At 42.6% G+C, this 21,971-nt stretch overlaps 1 protein-coding gene across 7 annotated transcripts in view; it reads right to left on the bottom strand.

The window, feature by feature from the left end:
• The window catches only part of sorcs1 (sortilin-related VPS10 domain containing receptor 1), a 93,905-nt gene extending 73,148 nt beyond the window's left edge, over nucleotides 1–20,757 (bottom strand). For 6 of the 7 annotated variants that reach the window (XR_013300843.1, XR_013300845.1, XR_013300844.1 and 3 more), the window contains exon 1: nucleotides 1,925–2,646. Coding sequence is in view for 3 of the 7 variants with exons in the window: in XM_077604400.1 (XP_077460526.1) it covers nucleotides 1,925–2,500 (576 nt within the window). In the remaining 4 variants the exon portion in view is untranslated. Of the gene's footprint in view, nucleotides 1–1,924; nucleotides 2,647–17,118; nucleotides 17,222–20,491 lie in introns of those variants that run through there. The other variant, XM_077604401.1, reaches the window with a different exon arrangement.
• Between the last annotated feature and the right edge of the window lie 1,214 nt (nucleotides 20,758–21,971).

The following is a 21,971-nucleotide window of genomic DNA, read 5'->3' as shown; positions in this document are numbered from 1 at the left end:
GGAGCATATGTGGGAAGTTTGGGAAGCCCAGATGCATCGTGGAGTCCGTCCCCTGTCCCCTGTCCCCTTTCAAGCGGCGCTCCCACCACAGATGGGGCCGAGCCAAAGAACGCCACGTCTTCTCCTGTACATTGGCGCTAAAACGGGAGGGTTGATGCAAAAGTGAAATGGCTGTCACACATTGTTGTGGAAAAGTGTACCAAAAAAAAAGACTTTTAAGTTTAAGATCTTTACAATTTTACTGAGACCAAATGATTGTTTATGGAGGTGCCGTCCTGTTATTTTCAACGCCAAGTCATTTGTACATATATTCCGCTTATGGAAAAAATTAAATAAAAGATTATTCTAACTATGAACGACGGCGTTATTTGCGAAAGGTCTCCGACGATAGCTTTGCTTCAATTTCAAGTTTAAAACAACATCAAAATCCATTTGCAATCTGGCATGACGACGAAAATGCAATGCAAATTTGCATTCCAATTAGCCGTTGCTAATAATTAGCCATAAATAATGCTTTCAAAAGTGTCTCTACGAAGTAAACATGGATTATAGAATTGGATTGTCCTCTCCAAAAACACACTCACCGACTACAATGTACAATTTGAACAATTTAAATAACCCAAATTGAAAGGTTTACAATTAAATGATCACTGTTTTATTTCCTATTTTTATTTTTTTGAATGAATTGCCAAATCTCTGAGCCCGATGAACGTTTTTCTACTTCTCCATTAAAAAGGTTACTACCATCTTGTGTATTTGTTTTGCATTGATTCTTTGATTTTTTTTTTTATTTTTATTTTTACTTTACGATCCCTTCCCCAAAAAATAGCACAAACCTCCTGAGCGCAAATCTTTTCCCTGGATATTTTCTTTAAAAAAATGAATCTCCAAAACATGTTTAAAGCGTGATTGACTCTGATAACAGCATTTTTAGTCAACAATAGATTTGTTGAAAAGCCCCCATTGACTGCCAGCTTGTGAATTTATTTCACATGTGAGGCAGTAATTAATAAAAGATGAAGTGGTTTATTAAAAAAAAACACTTTTTAGCTGCAAAAGCCAATTTGGTAAATTTGAAAAATAATCTCCATCCATGTCTGCCCAGAGATGATAACTACGATGCATACAGAATATTTAGATTTGAGCGTCCACGTACGTCAAGAGCAATCAGAAAAGAAAATGCGTGAGAGCCGCTGGTTGACAATGACATCATCATTCGACAAAAGCATGGATGGTCATAAAATAACCTTTGGCTTTTCTTTCCATCCCGGTCGGTCCACAAGCACCAATTTTCCGAGATGCAAACCGATAGATAACCTCTTTGTTCTCCTTCTATGGCGCATTTACTTTGGAGCAGGCGTAGGGAGCCTATGGCTCGGGAGCCATATGTGGCTCTTCTGATGGGTGCATGTGGCTCTTCGCTAACCTGTGAGCTAAAATATGTTTTTAAACCGCTGGTGACAGAGCCGAGTCCCGAATGGACCAATAGGAGCGTCACGTCGGTACTACGGCGCTGACAGTACCTCTAACTTGAATCATCTTTTTTTTTAAATTACATTTTTATTAGACTTTTCTGCATGCATATTTTCATTGGTTAGCAACTTGCACAACAGTGCTGTCAAAATAATTCATTTAGTACTTTAAAAGTGGTAAAATGACCCCAAAAAAGTCACATCTCATTTTCACATTTTTACACTAAAAATCTGAGTATGGCTCTCAAAGAAATAAAATTTGAAAATAGGAATTGTTTATGGCTCTCTGTGTCAAAAAGGTTCCCGACCCCTGCTTTGGAGAGACGGTTAACTTCTTGGGGGCGTTCGGGTAAGATTCCCACACTTTCAGACTCTTCCCGAGCGGCCACCGCGACTTAACCAATGAGGGTGAGCGCTCAAGTCGGCACGGAAAGAAAAGAAATGTGACTCACGCTGCTGTTCCGGCCGGACCAGTGGACCATGGCTTGGTTGTGAGAAGAATCCCCGCTCAGGGCAAAAGTGGAGCTGTTGAGTTGGAGCTCCACGCCGCCAATGCCGCCTCTCCTCTCCCTCTCCTCGCCGCCCGAGCGCCTCAACCTGTCCCCGGAAATCGCGCGTCCGATTCCCTCGCTCCTCCTCCTGCGCCTTCTGTTGCCGCGGTGTTCGTCGTGCGGAACTTTGACAGCGGCGAAGCGCTTCTCGCCGGCTTGTCCGCGTCTGTCCCCGCGCCGCGTCTTGGTGCTCCTCGAGACGTCCGCCGGGTCCAGAGGGCGTCCGGGGTGTAAAGACGCGCGACGCAGCTGCGGGGTCTCCTCCCGGGACCCGGCCGCCCCCGGGCCGCGTCCGTCCGCATCCTTGGGACTTTCCTCGGCGTTGGCGCCAAACGTCAGCAGCAACTCCCGCGCCGGCCCGGCGTTTCCCGGCCGACACGACCTGCACGTGATCTCGGGACGGGCGCCCCGCAGTGCCAGGAAGAGCAACAAGGTGCGCCACCCGAGCGCACGGGGCCGCTTTGGATCCGATCCCATTTCCCCGGGGCTCGGCCGGCGGCGGAATTGGACGCCGCGGTGCGTGGAGGATGCACGACCGACGGCGCCTTGGCGCAGCCTGGTCGCTGGTGAAAAAGTGCACTGGAGCCAAAGTGGTCCGAGGAGAAGAATTTGATGATCTGAAGGCACGCCGAGGAGAGCGAGGGAGCGAGGGAGGGAGGAAAGGAGGGAGGAAAGGAGGGAGGAGGAGGAGTTGCGAATGCTGCCGTCAAATCCAAGAATGTCCCCTCTGTCCACAAAGACGCTCCATTTACACATGACTTGCTTCCTTTTTAACCAAATAATCAGTGTCTAATCAAACAATTTGCACTCATAATTACATCCAAAGTGGTAGTTTTATATTCTAGACTTTGTTTGTCCTTTTATATATATTTTTTTTTAAGTTGAAGGTGAGCGTTTAAATCCAAGGGTCTCCAAACGGCTCTTCGGGAGGTTTTCCTGGTTTTTGTTTTGGTTTTCCATCCAGTTCCACCAATGAGGTTTCTGCTTCAACAAGCTGTACCTGAACGCAATCAACAAATGACACGGCAGCTTGGTCAAAAGGTGCACTTTGTTGAGATTTGTTGAGGTTTGTTGAGATTTGTGGAGATTTGTGGAGATTTGTGGAGATTTGTGGAGATTTGTGGAGATTTGTGGAGATTTGTGGAGATTTGTGGAGATTTGTGGAGGTTTGTGGAGATTTGTGGAGATTTTGTTGAGATCTGATGAGATTTGTTGAGATTTTGTTGAGATCTGATGAGATTTGTTGAGATTTTTTTTGATATTTTTGTTGATATTTGTTGAGATTTGTTGAAATTTCTTGAGATTTGTTCAAATTTGTTGAAATTTGTTGAAATCCGTCCCCCGCTGACCGGACTGCCGCTTTAAAATGCTAACAGCGCTAATTTCAACTATTGCCTGGTCCGGGGTGTTGGAGCCCATCCAAAGCAACCTGGGGCCAAAGGCAGACTCCGACTTTGTCACGTCCGACTGCGAACACAGTCGAAAGCTTCGTGTACGTCGCCTCCAGAGCTGGATTCCAAAAAGCACTTTCCTTCTCGTCTATTCAAATACGAGTGTCTTCTCATAAATAACGGAAATGTTACATAATGCGCACACAGAGATTTCATTCATTCATTTGCTTGGGAAAATGTATCTTTCAAACACAATGGCCTTTGTTCTTCTCCGCCCACTCTTTAAATTCCGTGGAAAAACGTCCCGACAACAACAACAAAAACCAACTGGCCTTGGAATTTGGAGCAGAAAATGAACTGGCAAACCGATTATTTTCTAAATGGGAAAAAATTTCCAAGGAAAGACATGTTTCAAGTCTACATGTTTTTTTTTCCTGTATAAAAACCTGATTGCTCTCAATTGCCTCTAGCTCTGATTGGTTGTCCTCTGTCTCCTCGTGTCCTGCCATTGCCTGCCCACTGAATCACCACCGGATAGGCTCCGGCACCCCCTGCATCAGAAAATGACCTGAAATTTTCCACTACGGAATACGCTTGGTCCAAATAATCCGTCTTCTTGGGGAGTTTGAGCCATGCCACAAAGTACGGCAGATACAAGGGCAATGTTCCCTCTAAGCTGCGCACTACTCTCGTCTTCTCTGCGCACAGCAAATCATATGGAGCGCACAAAATAAAATCCCTTTTTTTTTTTTATAGCTGTGAGGCCGACGCGCGAACCTCTGGAATGCATCCTCTCATTGATTAGCAAAAGCATAAGAATCTTTTAAAAAATATTCAGTTTTTTCCACTTTAAAAGTGGTGAAATTACTAAAAAAAAATTGAAAAGGCACTCGTTTACATGTATGTATTTTGACTTTTAAATTTGTAGTATGGCACACAAGGAATAACATTGGAAAATATGATTTTTTTGTGGCTCTCTTCGTCAAAAAGGTTCCCGACCCCTGGCCCAGACAAACAAAAAAAAATAGAGGGAACATTGTACGAGGGTATTTCCTTGGCGTAAGAATGTGGCAAAAAACCCCGAAGGTGAAAACGGATGACGGACGAGTGGACATTTTGCTCACGGCTCCCAAGTGAAAGCGGGCAAGATGCTATTCCTTCTTGCGTAGAAAAGACGGCGAGCCGCATTCTGTTCTCACTGACAGCTCAAGCGTCCAATTTAAAAGGCAGGCCTGGGAGTCGGGCAGTCGACACAATTGCCATCCTTCCCTTATTAAAAGAAGAAACGTCAAGGAGGAAGTCCCTTAGCTCTTTTGGGCGCTTCCTTTCGCGTGGCACTTTGCAGTCAGTTCAGAGGTGGACTCCCAAATAAGACAGAATTATTTAATGGCACCATGTATAGGGACGGACAAAGTCGGCGATCGCTGTTGCTAGGCGGAAAGACGAGCGAGAATGGCTCAAAAAAAGACATCATGGCGGATTTCATTGATCGAGACGACTGACAAAAAGGACAGAAAAGATTAGAAGAGGTGACGGTGAAAGGGAATATTCATTGGATTTTGATAAAGTCGAAATAAGTTCTTTCATTTTCTGAGCTGCGTAGCCTCACGAGGGGTGCCGGAGCAAACTATGGGCACCACCCTGCATCGGTTGCCAGCCAATCACAGGGCACAAGGAGACAAACAAACAGATATCAAGCGCTATTTCATGTAAAATATGTCTCAACTTACGAAAAATCCAAGTTACAGAACCACTTCAGGAAATAATTCATTTTGTAAGTAGAGGTTCCGCTGCCTATTATTTTTATTTTTGAATTTTGTAAGTAGAGGTTCCACTGTTTGTTATTTTTGAATTTTTTAAGTAGAGGTTCCACTGTCTATTATTTTTATTTTTTTATTTTGTAAGTAGAGTTACCACTGCCTATTATTTTTATTTTTTTATTTTGTAAGTAGAGGTTACACTATCTATTATTTGTATTTTTTAATTTTGTAAGTAGAGGTCCCACAGTCTATTATTTTTATTTTTTTATTTTATAAGTAGAGGTTCCACTGTCTATTATTTTTATTTTTATTTTGTAAGTAGAGGTTCCACTGTCTATTTTTTTTAATTTTGTAAGTAGCAGTTCCACTGTCTATTATTTGTATTTTTGAATTTTGTAAGTAGAGGTTCTACTGTCTATTATTTTATTTTTTTAATTTTGTAAGTAGAGGTTCCAATGGCTTTTTTTTTTTTTAATTTTGTAAGTAGAGGTTCCACTGTCTATTTATTTTTATTTTTTTACCTCTTTGAGACATCATCTAATCATTTATTTCTCAAAAATACCAGGTAATTATATTGTTTATTAGCCAACCAATAAAAAAATCAACATTTCATTTAGCATCAGCTTTACGGTATTTGATTATTCCTGTGCCGCGGTACGTTTAATGCACACGCGTCCGTGTTGTAAGGGTAGATCCAATTTCCCGGTTTGATGAATCGTTAGTTATTATTCATGGTGCAAATGGCTGCTGCTTATTCTTGTCAACAACAAAAAAGTCTCCATTATTGATGCTACGGCTACAGAATGACAGAGACAAACAGGCGCGGCGAGGATTTACCATGCCACACGTCACCAACTCGGGTTTTTAATCTATCGGACTTGAGAGGAAGTGGAGGAATCAACCCGGACGCATCCGAGTGCGGGACGCGTAAACGACACGCTCAGAAATGCCGGAAAAAACGAAAATCGTTGGTCACAAACGGATTGAGGATGCCTTTTTCTTATCGTGCTTTTACACATGGCGGCACGCAACCGTTATTGATTATGTTATTGCAGCCGACTGTTTATATGACCCAAGCTAAACATTCATTTTCTGGACCTCTTGTCCTCACAAGGGTCGCGGGGGGTGCTAGAGATCTATCCCAGCCAATAGCAGGGCACGAGGAGACAAAGGACAACCCATCATAACTAGGCAATTTAGAGTGTTCAACCAGCTAGCTTAGCATGCATGTTTTTGGAATGTGGTAGGAAACTAGAGTACCCAGATAAAACTCACGCAAGCTTGGGGAAAACGTGCAAACTCCACACGCCGAGGACCGACCGACCCGGATTCGAACACGGAACCGGCCGACGTGCTAACCACTCATTTTGATAAGTTCAGGAAATGAATCTGTTTTTGATTTTGTTGGCGTTTTGTTGTGAGGCGTTGGTTGCACCTGTTTGTGTTTTCTGTGGCTAACGTGCCTTGTTTGCGAGTGCGGCAACAAAGCGTCCAAGACAAAAGCTTCAAAGCGGAAAAAGTTTGGGGCGCCTGACCACGGGGGTGCCGAGTAATGAGCTGCCAACCAAAACCACTTCTTTGTCAGCAAATGGGTCCAGACATCAAAGCTCAAGGAAACAATCCTCAGGACTTTTAGCCGCTCTTTTACTTTGACTTTATTAACAAATGGCTTTTTCTCTCGAGTTGTGATCCACATTTAGCGGCCCGTTGCCCCGTTTTGGGTCGCCCCGCGGCAAATTATGGAAATAAAATTGAATGTGGCCCACAAAAGAATCTTCGACCCAGCCTACATCTCGTTGCGTTTCTCAGCTTCAACACTAGATGGCGGTAGTCACGTGAAAAGCAGCTTTTCATTAGCTTAGAGGTCAGTATTTTGTTCAATTAGGAAGGCCGGCACGGCAATAAACAAACAATAAGTTCATTGTGAAGAATCCATTTTAAAAGTCAAAGTTTGGACACCCGTGGCCTTCGCATCGCGTTTAGCCATTTTGAGGCAAACGGCCGACAAGTGCGTTGGCGTGGATGGAGCTCCCGATGGACTGCGTGACCTTTAGCATTTAGCCACTGTCGCGTGTGTATGTCATTGCGTTCGTGGTAAATGTAGCGGTGAGCCAGTGTATGGCTCTGATCAAGTCTCTGAGCCCGCACTCGTAAATGCCATCGCATTAACAACGTCTCGGGGGTCCGGACGCCGTCCCCCGCATCACGATGAAGCGCCGTCCCATGCGCTCACGTGGCTAGCCATCCGTCGTCACAAATTCGGGGCGGCGATCCACTTACGGTAGGAAAATAATTCGATCGCAATACAAGCGTGTTGCGAAACAATAAATCTTGAGCTAAGTAAGGCTAACCAATGCTAATCGATGAGGATCAATGAGAATATGCATGCAGAAAAGGCACTAGAGAAGTGATGCGACACTCCTATTGGTGCATTCGGGACTAGGCACTTTCCATATTTTAGCTCAGAGCCATATGCACCCATGAAAAGAGCCGCATAGGGCTCCCTAGCCATTGGTACCCTACCTATTTGATAGCATTTTCTAAATGATCGCACTGCCTTTCTCTTAAAACACGAGTCAAAGTGGTGGCCCGGGGGCCAAATCTGGCCCGCCGCATCATTTTGTGTGGCCCGGGAAAGTCAATGATGAGTGCTGACTTACTGTTTTAGGATCAAATTAAAATGAAGAGTATAGATGTATATTAAATTTCCTGATTTCCCCCTTATAAATCAATAATTGTCATTTTTTAATCAATTTTTTCTGTGTTTTTAGTTCAAAAATCATTTTGTAAAATCTAAAAATATATTTTTAAAAAAGCTAAAATAGACATTGTTTTAGAGCTATAAAAAACGGAATATTCAGGGATTTTAATGCATTAATTAAAAAAAATCTAAATATGATATCGGCCCACGTGAAATCAAGTTGACATTAAAGCGGGCCGCGAACCACCCCGAGTCTGACACCCTTGCCTTAAAATCTTTTACAGGAATGGTCCTAATAATGTGGCAATGGCTGATCAAGACATGATACGTATTTGGGGAGCTTTAAGGAAGGAGGTCATAAATTGTCAACACGTGGTCGTCCTTGTCCCAGCCAGCCAGCCAGCCAGCCAACGGAGGATGCTGGGATTAGCCGCAGGGATCAGCGAGTGTGTCTATGCATGAATCAAATCCTTGTTCAAACACACGCGCGCTCTTGGCATTTTAAATGAGACAAAACACCAGCCACAGGATTTCGGATGCCAAACATGAGTATCTTCTCATTTTTAAGGATTTTCAAGGATTCAAATTGAAATCTCAACAGGCTTCACTTGTCTGTAGGGCAACTTACAGTTGACATTGTCAAAAAAAATACAGTCTTTCTTATTACCGTATTTACTCGCATATAAGCCGCCCCCGCGCATAAGCGGCACCCTTAAAATGGCCTTAAAAATCATTGAATTTGACAATTTCTCGCGTATAAGCCGCCCCCACGTACAAGCATCCTTAAAATGGCCTTAAAAATCATTGAATTTGACAATTTCTCACGTATAAGCCGCCCCCCAGATTCCTAATTTTCACCTCCATACTCGTGGTTTTAATAGGGAGTACAAATGTGTTCATTTGACGGGAAAATATGAAGAAAAATCATCGCACGTGGTATTTCTGAAATACTGTATGGATTAAAAGCACATATTAGGGTCAATATCATAAGGAATTAATTCATCCGGTACTGCAAAACAGAAAATGTTTGTTTTTGTTGTTATTTGTTCACTTCCCCACTTATTTGTTGTTGACTATTTAATTATCAATTATTTATTTGTTTGTTTTGTTGTTATTTGTGCACTACCTACTTATTTGTTGTTGACAATTTAAGTATTAATTATTTATTGATTATTTATTTGTGTTTTTGTTATTTGTGAACTTCCCTACTTAATTGTTGTTAACTATTTAATTTTTACTTATTTATTGATGATTTATTTGTTTTTGTTGTTATTTGTGCACTTCAATACTTATTTGTTGTTGACTATTTAATTATCAATTATGTATTTGTTTGTTTTTGTTGTTATTTGTGCACTTCTCTACTTATTTGTTGTTGACGATTTCATTATTAATTTTTTATTGGTTTGTTTTAGTTGTTATTAGTGCACATCCCTACACATCCCATGTTGACTATTTAATTATTACTTATTTGTTTGTTTGTTATTGTGGCTGCAAAACAGAAAATAACCAAAAAATAAGAAAAGTTACTTTGCTGACATCTACAGGTTATAAATAAAAGGAATCAGGGAGGGGCCAATGTGAAATCTTTGAATGACATTTGCCTTTTGTACGAATCAGCTCAAAATGACCTTTTAGAGATGCTATTGAGCGGCGTGCGCATTTTGGTCCCGTGTTCATTTTTTTCATCCGCAATGATTTTATGGATTACAGCAGACATAAAAGGCGAGAGGGCCACCACGTTATCGATCTTGCGATGCAAAAAGCTCATTGGATGGCCCTTTAGGTATGTTAGAAAGCGTGAATCAGCAAAAAAAAAATCAAATCAAATGCAGCGGCTGGCCAAAGAGAAAGGAATGGTGGGGACTTTTGTCTTTGGCATTTGGCAGCTGCCTGCCTGACGACTGACTCCTTTATGAATCCTCCGGGGTGGAAAGGTTAACTGTCATCAGATTAGCCATTGATTTCAATTAGTGCAGCGCGCAATTAAACAACCTTTGCCTGTCTGCAATCAAGTGCTATCGATCATAAAGCTTGTTCACTTATGTCTGACTGGGAATGCTTGTTGCTCGCTACTGACTGACTGACTGACTGACTGACTGACTATCGCTCCTCACAGCTCCTCACAGCTCCTCCTCGTTTCCACAGATTATTTACACCACAAGTCAGAGTTCATTTGACAAGGGGTGCTGGAGCCTATCCCAGCTGACTTCGGGCACCAGGCGGGGGAAATTGTCGGCCACTTATGTTGACTACTTATGGATGTTGACTAATTTATTTGTTTGTTTTGGTTGTTATTTGTGCACTTCCCTACTTATTTGTTGCTAACTATTTAATTATTAATTATTTATTATTTATTGTTTTTTTGTTTATTTGTGCACTTCCCTACTTATTTGTTGTTGACAATTTAATTATTACCTTTTTGTTGATTTATTTGTTTTTGTTTATCTGTGCACTTCCCTAATCATTTGTTGTTGACTATTTAATTTTTACTTATTTATTTGTTTGTTTTTGTTGTTATTTGTGCACTTACCTACTTATTTGTTGTTGACTATTTAATTTTTACCTATTTATTGATTCTTTATTTGTTTTTGTTTATTTGTGCACTTCCCTACTTATTTGTTGCTAACTATTTATTACGTATTTATTGATTCTTTTTTGTTTATATGTGCACTTCCCTATTTATTTGTTGTTGACTATTTAATTATTAATTATTTATTGATTATTTATTTGTTTGTTTTTGTTGTTATTTGTGCACTTTCCTATTTATTTGTTGTTGACTATTTAAGTATCCATTATTTATTTGTTTGTTTTTGTTGTTATTTGTGCACTTCCCTACTTATTTGTTGTAGACCATTTAATTATTACTTATTAATTCATTATTTATTTGTTTGTTTTTGTTCTTATTTGTGCACATCCCTACTTATTTGTTGTCGACGATTTAATTATTAATCATTTATTGATTATTTATTGGTTTGTTGTTGTTATTTATGCAATTGGTGGCGACGCTTTAAATCTACTTGTATAATGAGAATAAAAGCATTCCATTCCATTCAATTCAATATTAACTAATAACACTCCCTCGGTAGGATCTGATCTTCTCATAAATGGAAAATTCTCCTAAACGGTGAATGGCGGTGAACCTTTTTTGCTCTTTAGCGCGAGCGACACTGGGTTAGCGTCACCCAGACGCATGATGGTGGGAGGCCAGGCCATTTCCATCGGCAGCCCTATTTCTTTTTTTGCAGAGAGAGTAGCGATAACGAGGCCCGGCCGGGCCCGCCGGGGAAACAAAGACAAAGACAAAGACGGAAGGCGACGCGCAGAAAAAAACAAACGTCTTTGGGAGACGGAACGAGAAGGCGCTAAGGCCGTCGAGCAACAAAAGTCATTAGCTGGAACTGCACTTGAGGGTGGATTTGTCACCCATTTGAGGCTTTACAAGGCTGGGAAAGGCGCTAAAGTGATGGGCACTTTACAATTGGGCTAAAGGAGGTGAAGACAGGTGCCCAGACGGGAGCGTCTTGATTCAGACCTAACTGGGTCGCCGGGGCTAATGGCTACGCTACGTCACTTAGCCTCGGGTCGATTGTCAAACCGGTCCACGGACGGAAGAGGCGCGTGATTGGTCGGCCCGCCAGACCGTCGGCCGACAATTAAGGAAAGTTTGCCACGAAGCTTTTCGAGTGGAAATGTGCCAGCAGATATTTTGACTTCTTCAGAAATATTTGGCGTGGGCGTCGCCAGGAAACTTTTTTTCTTCGTGCCACATTTGGCTTGAGCACGTGATTGCTTGCTTGTATTTTGGATTTTGGATTTTCTAGCTCCCAGCCATCAGGCTTTGTGTGGGTGGTTGTTTGTTTGTTTCCATCGTTTGAAAAACGCGACGTCAGTCTCTCCGTGTCTGTCTTTTTTTTCAATGTGTCTGTCTCACAGGTAAAAAAGATCTCCATTTTAGCGGGAGGTGAATACAAATAAATGATTGGACCTTGACGTGTCCACGTGGAAAGAGCTCAAATGAAAAGCAACATTTTTAAAAATCATACCGACGTACAATGTTCCCTCTAATTTTTAGTTTGTCTGGGCACAAAGACAACCTCCCTGAGCACATTGAGTACCGACCGGTGTGAGCAACATCATCATTGCTCACTATGGGCACACACCACCAGTATCACACCTGCCATAAGCAGGTGCATGTCTACTACACATAAATGATTTAGTCATAATAAAATGTAATGATTAATATCTATGAATGGGCGGCCCGGCAGAGGAGTGGTTCGCGCGTCAGCCTCACAGCTAAAAAAAAAAAAAAAGGGATTTTATTTGTGCACTCCATATGATTTGCTGTGCGCAGAGAAGACGAGAGTAGTGCGCAATTGCACACGCGCGCAGCTTAGAGGGAACATTGCCGACGTACGAGGAAACTATTGGAACATATTGGAATAAACAACTTGATTCATTTGCATTTGTCTTTGTGAGAAGGGAACAGGCTTCATGAAATTGAAATCTTCTGCTGACATCCGACTTTCTTCGGGAGCTCTCCTTTCGCAATCAGACCTTTGCTAGCCTATAGATTGCGTCTCCCACACGTTCGCACACTGGCTTCGTGCGGGTTGTCGTGTGTCAGAGCACCCGGGGGTGTTGATTGGTGACCAGCCCATCGTTTCCGTGGGGGCAAACGTCCGTACGTTTGGAGAAAATGGCCGCTGAACTGAAACGGATCCGATGAAAGGAGCCGACGGGGATTTTGACGCGGCGTCCCGGGAACCAAGAAAACCAAGAGCCGGGAAATAGTCCCGAAGATGCCAGAACGGTATGGTACCGCCGTGTCCCTGTCAGATTTGTCATTGGGTGGCGGCTTGAGCCGGATTTACGCAGGTGGGGGTCCTCGCGGATCCTCGTAAGCGCTTTCCGGAAAGCAAAACTGAGCCATGCGGTGACTTTAAAGTGAACTTTAAACACGGATTGACGCGCAAAGAAAATACGTGAATGTTGATAATAATGCGAATTATGGTGAAATTATTTTGGTCAACAGTAAAAATTCCATCATTTTCAACTGCAATTACACTACCTGGCCACCAAAAATAATGGGGGCGCTGTTGTGCGATGAACGCTAGTTGCAGACCAATTTGAATGTTTTATTCATTTCATATTGCACAGAAACTTTTGGTTTTGCAAAAGAAGGGCTGAGAGTAGAGCTAGCCGATAAAACCATAATGTGAATTATGGTGAAATTATTTTGGTCAACGGTAAAAAATTCCATCATTTTCAACTGCAATTACACTACCTGGCCACCACAAATAATTGGGGGCGCTGTTGTGCAATGAACGCTAGTTGCAGACCAATTTGAATGTTTTATTCATTTCATATTGCACAGAAACTTTTGGTTTGAAGGTAAATTTATAAAAATAAATATATTTTTTACTTTTCATAGTGTCTTATCTTTATTGCACAACAAAAATACTTTTGAAAATCATCCTATTTCCTATTCTCTTTTCTTCTAAAGTTAGGTAACATCATTACTTTCATATTTGAATAAGGGGGAAAGTCATTTATTGACATATTTGCATAAGTTTGAAGTTTTAAATTAGAAACAAAAAATATGTGATAGACTGATAATGGTTTTTTTTTAGTCGTGATAACAATTTTTGTCATATTGCTCAACTCTGGGTGGGAGATACCGCTAGATTAGACTTGTGTGCATGTTTGTTGAAACTTCAACATTATTTTTGCCACAAAACGTAACAACTTTTCTCCTCCAAAATGGCCCGAGGCCAGCAATCAGGTGCTTTCTTATTTTAGGCGCCTTTTCCCACAGATAAAGCGACTGGCAAACGTTTGATATGCCACCCGGGGTCCTGAGGGTGAATTTTTGGTACGCCGCGCTTAATCAAGCGTGTCAAATTCCGCTTGTAAAAACTCAAACAAACGAGACGTAGCGCTTCACTTCCGGCCGTTTGTCGTCGAGATGAAGAGAGATTTTTTTGGCACGCCGAGGTTTTAGAAGAGCGTTCACGTTTGGAGCTTGACGCAATGTGGAGGCTCCGGCGCAAAATAAACACAAACACGTCACCCGTTTTGCTTTTCTTTTAGCCACGTAGCTAGCTCAAGTCATCCTGACCATTTGCCCTATTGACTGCACTTTGGGACGTTGGCACGCCATCGAGTGGTGTGACCTTTACAATTGGGATGGCGCGGCCTCATCGGCAAAATGGCTACCTATTGCGGATGTCACCTTTCAAGTTATTCCATACGCGCAACATCACGACGTTACAATTCCGGACAGTGCGGAGACGTGCTGAAAAACGTGCAGCGACTACTGACAACAAATCAGCAAAAAACGGACAGAATTGCCATTTTATAAAGTAGTGGTATTTTATAAAGTAGTGGTATTTCCCAACTTTGCTCATTTAGGATACTGCCTTAGCTCATTTCTAATACAACAACACCTACGGTATTTATTTATTTATGAAACCCGCAAATGACAAAAATCATCTTTTACAACGAGACCCACAATGCACAGAGGCAAAACTATAAAAAGAACCAAAAAAGTCAATTAGTTTGTCACAGAACGGCTATTTTTTTAACAGTAGTATCTGACAAAATTGCAGTTTTCCTCATTTAAGGACAATTTAGCTCATTTCGACAACTGAATTTAGGCAACAAGCAAGTTACAAAAGCCATCTTTTCCAACTTGCGACCCACAAATCACAGAGACAAAACTACAGTAATCCCTCGAATATCGCGGCTTCACGACATCGCAGATTTTTTTTTCTGGGAGAATTTTTTTAAATTAAATTTTTGGGGTTAATTCATAAATGTGAAAATCCATGCTGAAACTCACAAGCAGAAGCCACTCCCCTGTCCTCCGCTTGCTACTAGAACTCAGCACTAAAGTTATTATTATTTTTTTTTTGTGAAATAGGGGTGACCCTATTTTGCAGATTTTCATTGATTGCGGCCATGTCTGGTCTACATTAACGACGATTCCTGTACAGAATCAATTAGTCCAATGAGATTCATCCCCCTATTTTGGTGATGAATAGTCATTGGAAAAAGGGGAGGGGCCCTCGGACCAGCATTGGCACTCACTCACCCACGGATAAAGTTCCATAACTACAAGAGCGAATGCGGACGGCGTGCTACCGCTAATGAGGTCAGACGGAGCGTCGGCGCCGTTCCTCCCTCCAGAGGTCCGGCCGCCGTCCAATAGGATTTGATGTTTGTGTATGCAAATGGCCGCCGCGCTAATCATCTCATTTGAAAACTGCCAACATTTCACCTCCCTGTCGACACCACAATGTATACTCTTTCACAATCCATCTCTGGAAATCTTTCGTGGTGGCGTGCGACAGGTGAAGAATGGTAGGTGCGCCATTCCAGCCGCACAATTGGACAACCAATACGCTCCGTGACGGTTGCGTGGATTCCATGGGAAAATTAATTCCTGAATAGAAGCTCAAATTCAATTGTGCAGGTCCAGTTTAGCCGAGTACCTTTTGTAGTCATTTTGGGGAGAAATTGAGAAGGAAATGCTGACACGCCAGTGCAATCGATATCGTGGCCGCGGCGTTTTAATAGCGCCGGGCGAAAAAATGTGGCAGAAATCGGATAATGCCGACTCAAGCAAATTGCGTATGGAAATGGGAATTCCGTTGGAAATTTCTATTTAAATCGATTTTAAAAGGTTAAAAGTACGCTAAAACCAAACGACGCGTGTCAGAGTCCCGCGTGATGCCGAATGGTCTTTCCAGGAGAACTTGGTGTTCTGATAAAGGGCTTTAACCCCGCGGTGGCCTTTCTTTTCAATCTTTGAAAAGACAGCCATATACTGTAAATACACTCGGAGATAAATAAATACTGCCGATAAGCGCATTTCATTAGAGCTCAAGAATATTGAACTGGACACGCATGCTCGTACGCTGTTTGTAAGGTTTTTGGGGGGTTTGTAAGGGATTGAATCATAATCATTTATAAGGGCAGTTATCGGCAAAGGTTGACAGGTATGCATTTGCAAGAAGAATATTTGAGACTTTCCTGCGAAATATGTCATCACCACGGTGAATGGCTGCATACTCCAGAGACCCTTCTTTTTTTTTTCCTTTTTTTATGCAGACGATGAAACGAAAGCTGACGTCTGAAGAGAAATTGTGATGGAAACAATATCTTTTCACAGGAGTAAAATGGATTGGTAATGAAATCCCCCGACAGCCCGAGACATCATTATCCTGGCCAAGATGTACAATCCTTCATTATGCAACACGCCGATTGGATATCTTCCAATCTCTGCTGATTTGACTCTCCTCGCAAAAAAAAAACAACAATGGTTCAAAAGAGAAAATCCTTTCCCCGAGTCTGGAGTCAAATCTGCCTCTGGGGGGAGGAAGGCGGGGGGGCGGTTAGTGTTCGACTCTTCATTGTCCCCTAAATTCCAGGTTTGGCCCGCAGTCAATGGCGCCGTCTCCAACGGGCATGGCCGCCAATTGTTGTGCGGCGCCATTGTTGTTTGGCCCTGCCGCCGTCAATGGAATTTGCCACTTTCTCCATTTTTTTTGTCCCGAGTCTTCGCGTCTTTTTGGCTCCCTTGAAAAACTTTTTGAAGGACAGCAATAAGTCTGGTTGATGCCATCTCCCAGCATTCCTTGCTCTCTCCTCATTGACTTAAAATTTGTTAGTTTTTTGTGGTTACTTTAAAAGGGGGCGAGCGCCGAGTTTGGAAAAAAAGCCTCACGAGAAAGCGTCAATTAGTTTTAGCCGAAACGCCATTTTAAGAGACACTCAACGCTCACAACATTAAAACTACGCTACTTGTGTGTTTGTGTGCGTGCGTGCGTCAGAGTTCAACCTACACAAGGAACTGAAGATGAAAATAAGCCCTCGGCTAAAATCTTACATGTTTACATATATTAAATTAGATTAGATTAAATAACTTGATATATCCCGTATTGAGGAAATTTCACTGTCAGTCGCAAGAGGGTGAGAATACAGACACAGCAAAAGACACCCTAGACATAAACAAATTGGTCATAAATAAGTAAATAAATAAATAAGCGTGTTGCATGAAATATATATATATATATACATATGTTCACTAAGATGGATACGAATATGTTCATGTGCTGTCCCTTATCCAACTTAAAGTGATCCAATACCGTTTGAGATTCAAGATTTTGCTTTGGAAAAGGTTGCTCTACAATGGATTTTACATAAAAACATTTTAGAAAAAGCACAATAAAATGGACTCACAGTTTTCCTTTCGCGCTGCGATCAACTGGCGACCAGTTCTGGTTGTCGTTCGCTTCCAGCGCATCGTTAGCTCCGGCACCCCCGCAATCCTCATCGGGATAAACTGCACAAAATGGACACAATGAGACAAAGAACCTATTACAATTACAACGCAATTTAGCATACAATTAGCCTAACATGCATGTTTTTGAGATGTGGGAGGAAACGGCTTTACCCGGAGAAAACCCAAGGCAGCCCGAGGAGAAGATGCAAAGTGCACCCAACGAGGACCCACCTGGGATCAAACCCTCGACCCCAGAACTGCCAGGCTGAGGCGCTAAGCCCTTGACCACCGGATTGATCCCAATAAGGAAAAAACAGAAAGTACGTTGGTGTTCATGCGTTCATTTCTGGCCTGAAAAAAAGAAAACGTGGTGCACTGCAATTTGCAAAAAAGGGAATGGGAACAAATCAGGTCGCTGATTCAATTAGTGGAGGTCACACGGGTGGGCTCGCCGTCGCCGGGCTGATTGAGTGAAGGCAACGACGTGAGGCTAGGCCAGGCTAGCACCTTTTATCGCTAATACCATTAATTGCTCATTAAGTCGGGTGGCGCCTTTTGAGGAACGCCATGAATATGGAACGGCCACTTTATCGCCCGTGAGCGTGAATTCGCTCACGACGGGTCGCCGAGGCCGATACGCCACTCCGGCTATTATTCGGCGGGACGTTTGCCGTCCCCCAATTAGCACCAGCGTCGTCTACTTGCGAATTCCACGGGGATGGAGGGGGGGGGGACTCGTTAACGTCGACGAGCAGGTGAACGTTTGCGACTTTTTTTATCGTTCGATTCGATGGAAATCTCCGCTTTTAAACGCCAAAGTACGGCGGAGTCGGGATACGCTTGGCTAATGGATGGCATAAATTAACCATCTGAAAAGAGGATCATCCTGATTGCAGTTATTTGGCTCCTAACGAGAGTGTAGCGCGATTGGAATCCCAGACCAGATCTGAGCCCAGTTGGACCGAGTGGCTCCAATTGGCCACCCGGGACTTTTCAGCCAATTAAGGGTGTGGTTGGCGTGTCGGCCGAAGAGCTTTTTATCCACTGGCTGCGCTTGGGGGAAGAAAATCCATATGCGGGGCGCCCCGGCTGACATTTTGGCTTCTCGGAATAGAGGAGGGAGCTGGCTGGCTTGTCTCCTTTATGACGACGGATCCTTCCACGGGAATTCAAAGATGGAAAATGGGCGTATCAAGCCAAAGTACTCCGGCCAGCTATTTAGAAATATGTATTTGTGCATCCAATTGGAATTTGCAATTCTTTACAAATGATGATTAAAAAAATTGTGTGTACTGTAATCCCTCGGTGATCACGTCTTCACTTATTTCCAATTCACTACTTCACCATTTTTTTCTGCTATTAATTATCTTTAAAAAAACATATATATTTTTGAAACAGGTAAGCAGAAGCGACTCTGGCTATTAGCTATAATAGCTACTTAACAATTTTTCGATTATCGCAGGCATGTCTGGTCTACATTAGCCACGATTACTGTATTGAGTACACGGGTGCGAACATTAGCTAGTCGCTATCACTAAAGTCGTGTGCGGTCGATTGGTCGCCGGTCTTTTGGTCGCCGTCTTTTGGTCGCCGGTCTTTTGGTCGCCCGGACCCAAACAACAGGCTACCAAAAGACCGACGACCAAAAGACCGGCGACAAAACAAGGTAAAACAACACGGTCTACGCATGAATAAAAGCCAACAATGGCCATGAGCACTTTCACTGAGCCCACGTGTCAGTGTAGAAGAGTTTGTATGTTCATGCGCTGTCCCTTTAAGACGTCAGTCAGGGTCTTAACAAGTTCTCCAACAAAAAAACAATAAAAGTCCGGGAAATTTGGAGCTTTTCTTTAGCCTAATAATTACTAGGGCATTAAGTATGACTAAATACTCATTCACACTTTGTATTTAGGGAATTTGAGCAACCATTTAAATGGTAATTATCACTTACCTTCCGGTCGACCAAAAGACCGCCGACCAATCGACCATGTAGCCACTAAAGTAGCCGTCGGCCGAAGGTGGCAAAAAATTAGACACAAAGAGCCAAAATTTGAAACCGTGAGTGTCAAAAGAAGCATAAAAAAAATTAAAATCTGCCAAATTATTTATTTAATCCAATTTATTTGGCCCTGATGAATTGGACTGTGTTTTAAGACAGAATTAAAAAAACATGAAACGAGGCAAAAAGCCACACTATATACAAAATATGAGCCGTTTGGATGGGAGCCACACGCGGCTCGAGAGCCAAATGTTCGCCACCTCTGGCGTGGGCAGTGGGAAAAAGATCATTATTGCCGCAAACATGAAAAATACTTGGACAGTTGATTGTGCACCATTTACCATATTAACAAGCTCCGTCAAAACAAGTGCGTGAAAATAACAGACGGGCGCCAAACTTTGTCAATTTGACTGTAGGCTCATTTACTCTGTGGCTAAAACGTCGGTGCATTTGAAGTACGGTAGAAATGAGATGGTGTTGGCTTTCTTCTCACGCTCCAGATCATTAAAAGGCTCCTATTGGTTAAGGTTCCTCCTCACATTTGCCTCCCTGGAACTTTCCCAGCAATTTTCAGCTTGTTTCTCTGGCCCTTTTCGCTTTTATGGGGGGGGGGGGTTGTGGGGATACTATGGTTATCCCTTGTCAGCTGTCTCCTGCTTTCTGCACCTTCACTCAAGTCTCAAGCTATTTAATTCTTCCTGATCTCAGAGAGCTGTCTAGCTCTTCTCTTTTCTAGCAGGCTTCACCTCAACCTTCACCTGCACTCAACATTTACACGCATTTCAAATTCTTTCACTGCTTTGGGCTCATCAGGCAAGATTTGTGCTTAATTTAATTTTGTTTTGGGGTTTTTTCTGCTCTAAAATCAATTACATTGCACACATTTTCATTCATTCATTCATTTTCTGAACCGCTTATCCGCACAAGGGGGTGCTGGAGCCTATCCCAGGCAACTACTTGGGACAGCCAATGGCAGGGCACGAGGAGACAAAGGACAACCAATCATAGCTAGGGGCAATTTAGAGTGTTCAAACTGTTAGTTTTGGGGATATGGGAGGAAAGCGGAGTACCCGGAGAAAAGCCACACAGGCGAGCCCCCATGCAAACTTGAGGACCCACCTGGGATCGAACCCAGGTTCCAGAACTGCATGGCCGACCGCTAACCACTTTATCACCCAACATTTGTTTATTGTGGATTTAACATCCGTTGAATTAAACATTTAGAGCGGTGTTTACCCAAACAATTTGACTTTAGCAGGTGGTCATTTAGGAGGCTTATAATGAATACGTTGATGTAGATCGTAAATGGTGATATTGTGCTTCGTACTTACAAGATTGCGTGCGTGTGTGTGTAGGTTGTTGTCAGTCAATCATTAGGACGTCGTCCACAAAACTGATGATGTTTTTCAGATAATGGCAGCCAACCACCTGCAGCCCTCTCTAGTTTGGAGTGCGCTGTTTTGAGCGTCCATTAGGACCCATTTTTGTCATTTATGACAAGAATGTCGCATTTGCGATTAGCAGTCTTGTGCAAGTGCAAACAAAATACTCAAACTCGGCTGTAAAGGAAGTCACCGATTGGTTTTAGACAGACTTCCGGCAACTTTGGAGCGACCGCGTGTGTTTGCAATCAAGCGACGCATTCACCGTGTCGTTGCGCCCAATTGACGTCATCTTTGGGGGCCCGGCGTTTGTATACAAATGAATGGGAAAGTGACAGATTGACTTTTCCACAGAACGAGTCGCAAACTTCTGATTTTTCAGAAGAAAAACGTGTTTTTCTCAGACTAGGTAGCCTAAAACTGATGGCCACACCTGTTCACAATAAATTATTTGATCCAAAACGAACGAGGCTTCGACTTTGTGTCCCATTCCAACACTTGCATACATGCCACAGTGCAGCTATTACAAGAAGTAAATGTTTTCATTAAAACAAAAAAAGTCCCTCCAAGGACGCATCTATTTTAAATTGGTTACATAAACTTAAGGAGGTGTTCTCGTTGCTCGGGAGCAGATTAAATAGTGTCCCCCAAAAAAAGGAAAGGAGGAAAAAAAAAGACAATTTATTGTCAAATTTGACACCTGTCCGATGGCATGACATGTGCTTCGCTGACCGGCGATGACGGCGATGACGGCGGTGAACACAGCTCGGGTGGCTGAAAAATTAACCGTCTGATGTGAAATGACGTTTTCTTAAATGGGAACAAATGGGGTCCTGACCCCCGTCTTTTTCCTCTCGCTAAACGGTTTCAAGTGCGATGGGCTTGTTCGATACACTTGGAATGGGAGTTGGGAGTGAAAAGCTTCATCAATTCCCCCCACACAAGTCGTGACTCCTTCTTACAGTGAGCCAAGCTAGACATGATGTGATTTGGACGGAATGCTGATCAGGAACCTGTGGCTCAGGAGCCGCATGTGGCTCTTTGAATGGGTCCGTACGGCTCTGAGCTAAAATATGGAGTTCACTGTTCTTTTTTTTTTTTTTAATCAGACCTTTCTGCATGCATACTCATTGATTAACAATAGCGTCAAGAGAATTCAGAGACTTGTTGGCCTGTAAAAGTGGTGAAATGACTCAAAAATGCACATGTATTTTGACTTTTAAATTCCGAGTATGGCTCTCAAGGAACATTTGAAAATAGGATTTAGTGAGATGGGGCTTGAGTTTACATCTATACAAACAAATAAATGTATGTGCATACCATGTTTTGCTTTCAAAGCACGGCCTAAAAGGAAGCAGACTAAAGGCTTAACTTTTTTTTTGAGTCACCTAGTTTACGTTCCTAGAGTTACTATGAATATTTATAAATA

The sequence above is a fragment of the Stigmatopora argus genome, chromosome 7 (genome assembly GCF_051989625.1).
Source record: "Stigmatopora argus isolate UIUO_Sarg chromosome 7, RoL_Sarg_1.0, whole genome shotgun sequence".
Classification (NCBI taxonomy): domain Eukaryota; kingdom Metazoa; phylum Chordata; class Actinopteri; order Syngnathiformes; family Syngnathidae; genus Stigmatopora; species Stigmatopora argus.
This window is presented reverse-complemented; position numbering and strand designations above follow the sequence as displayed.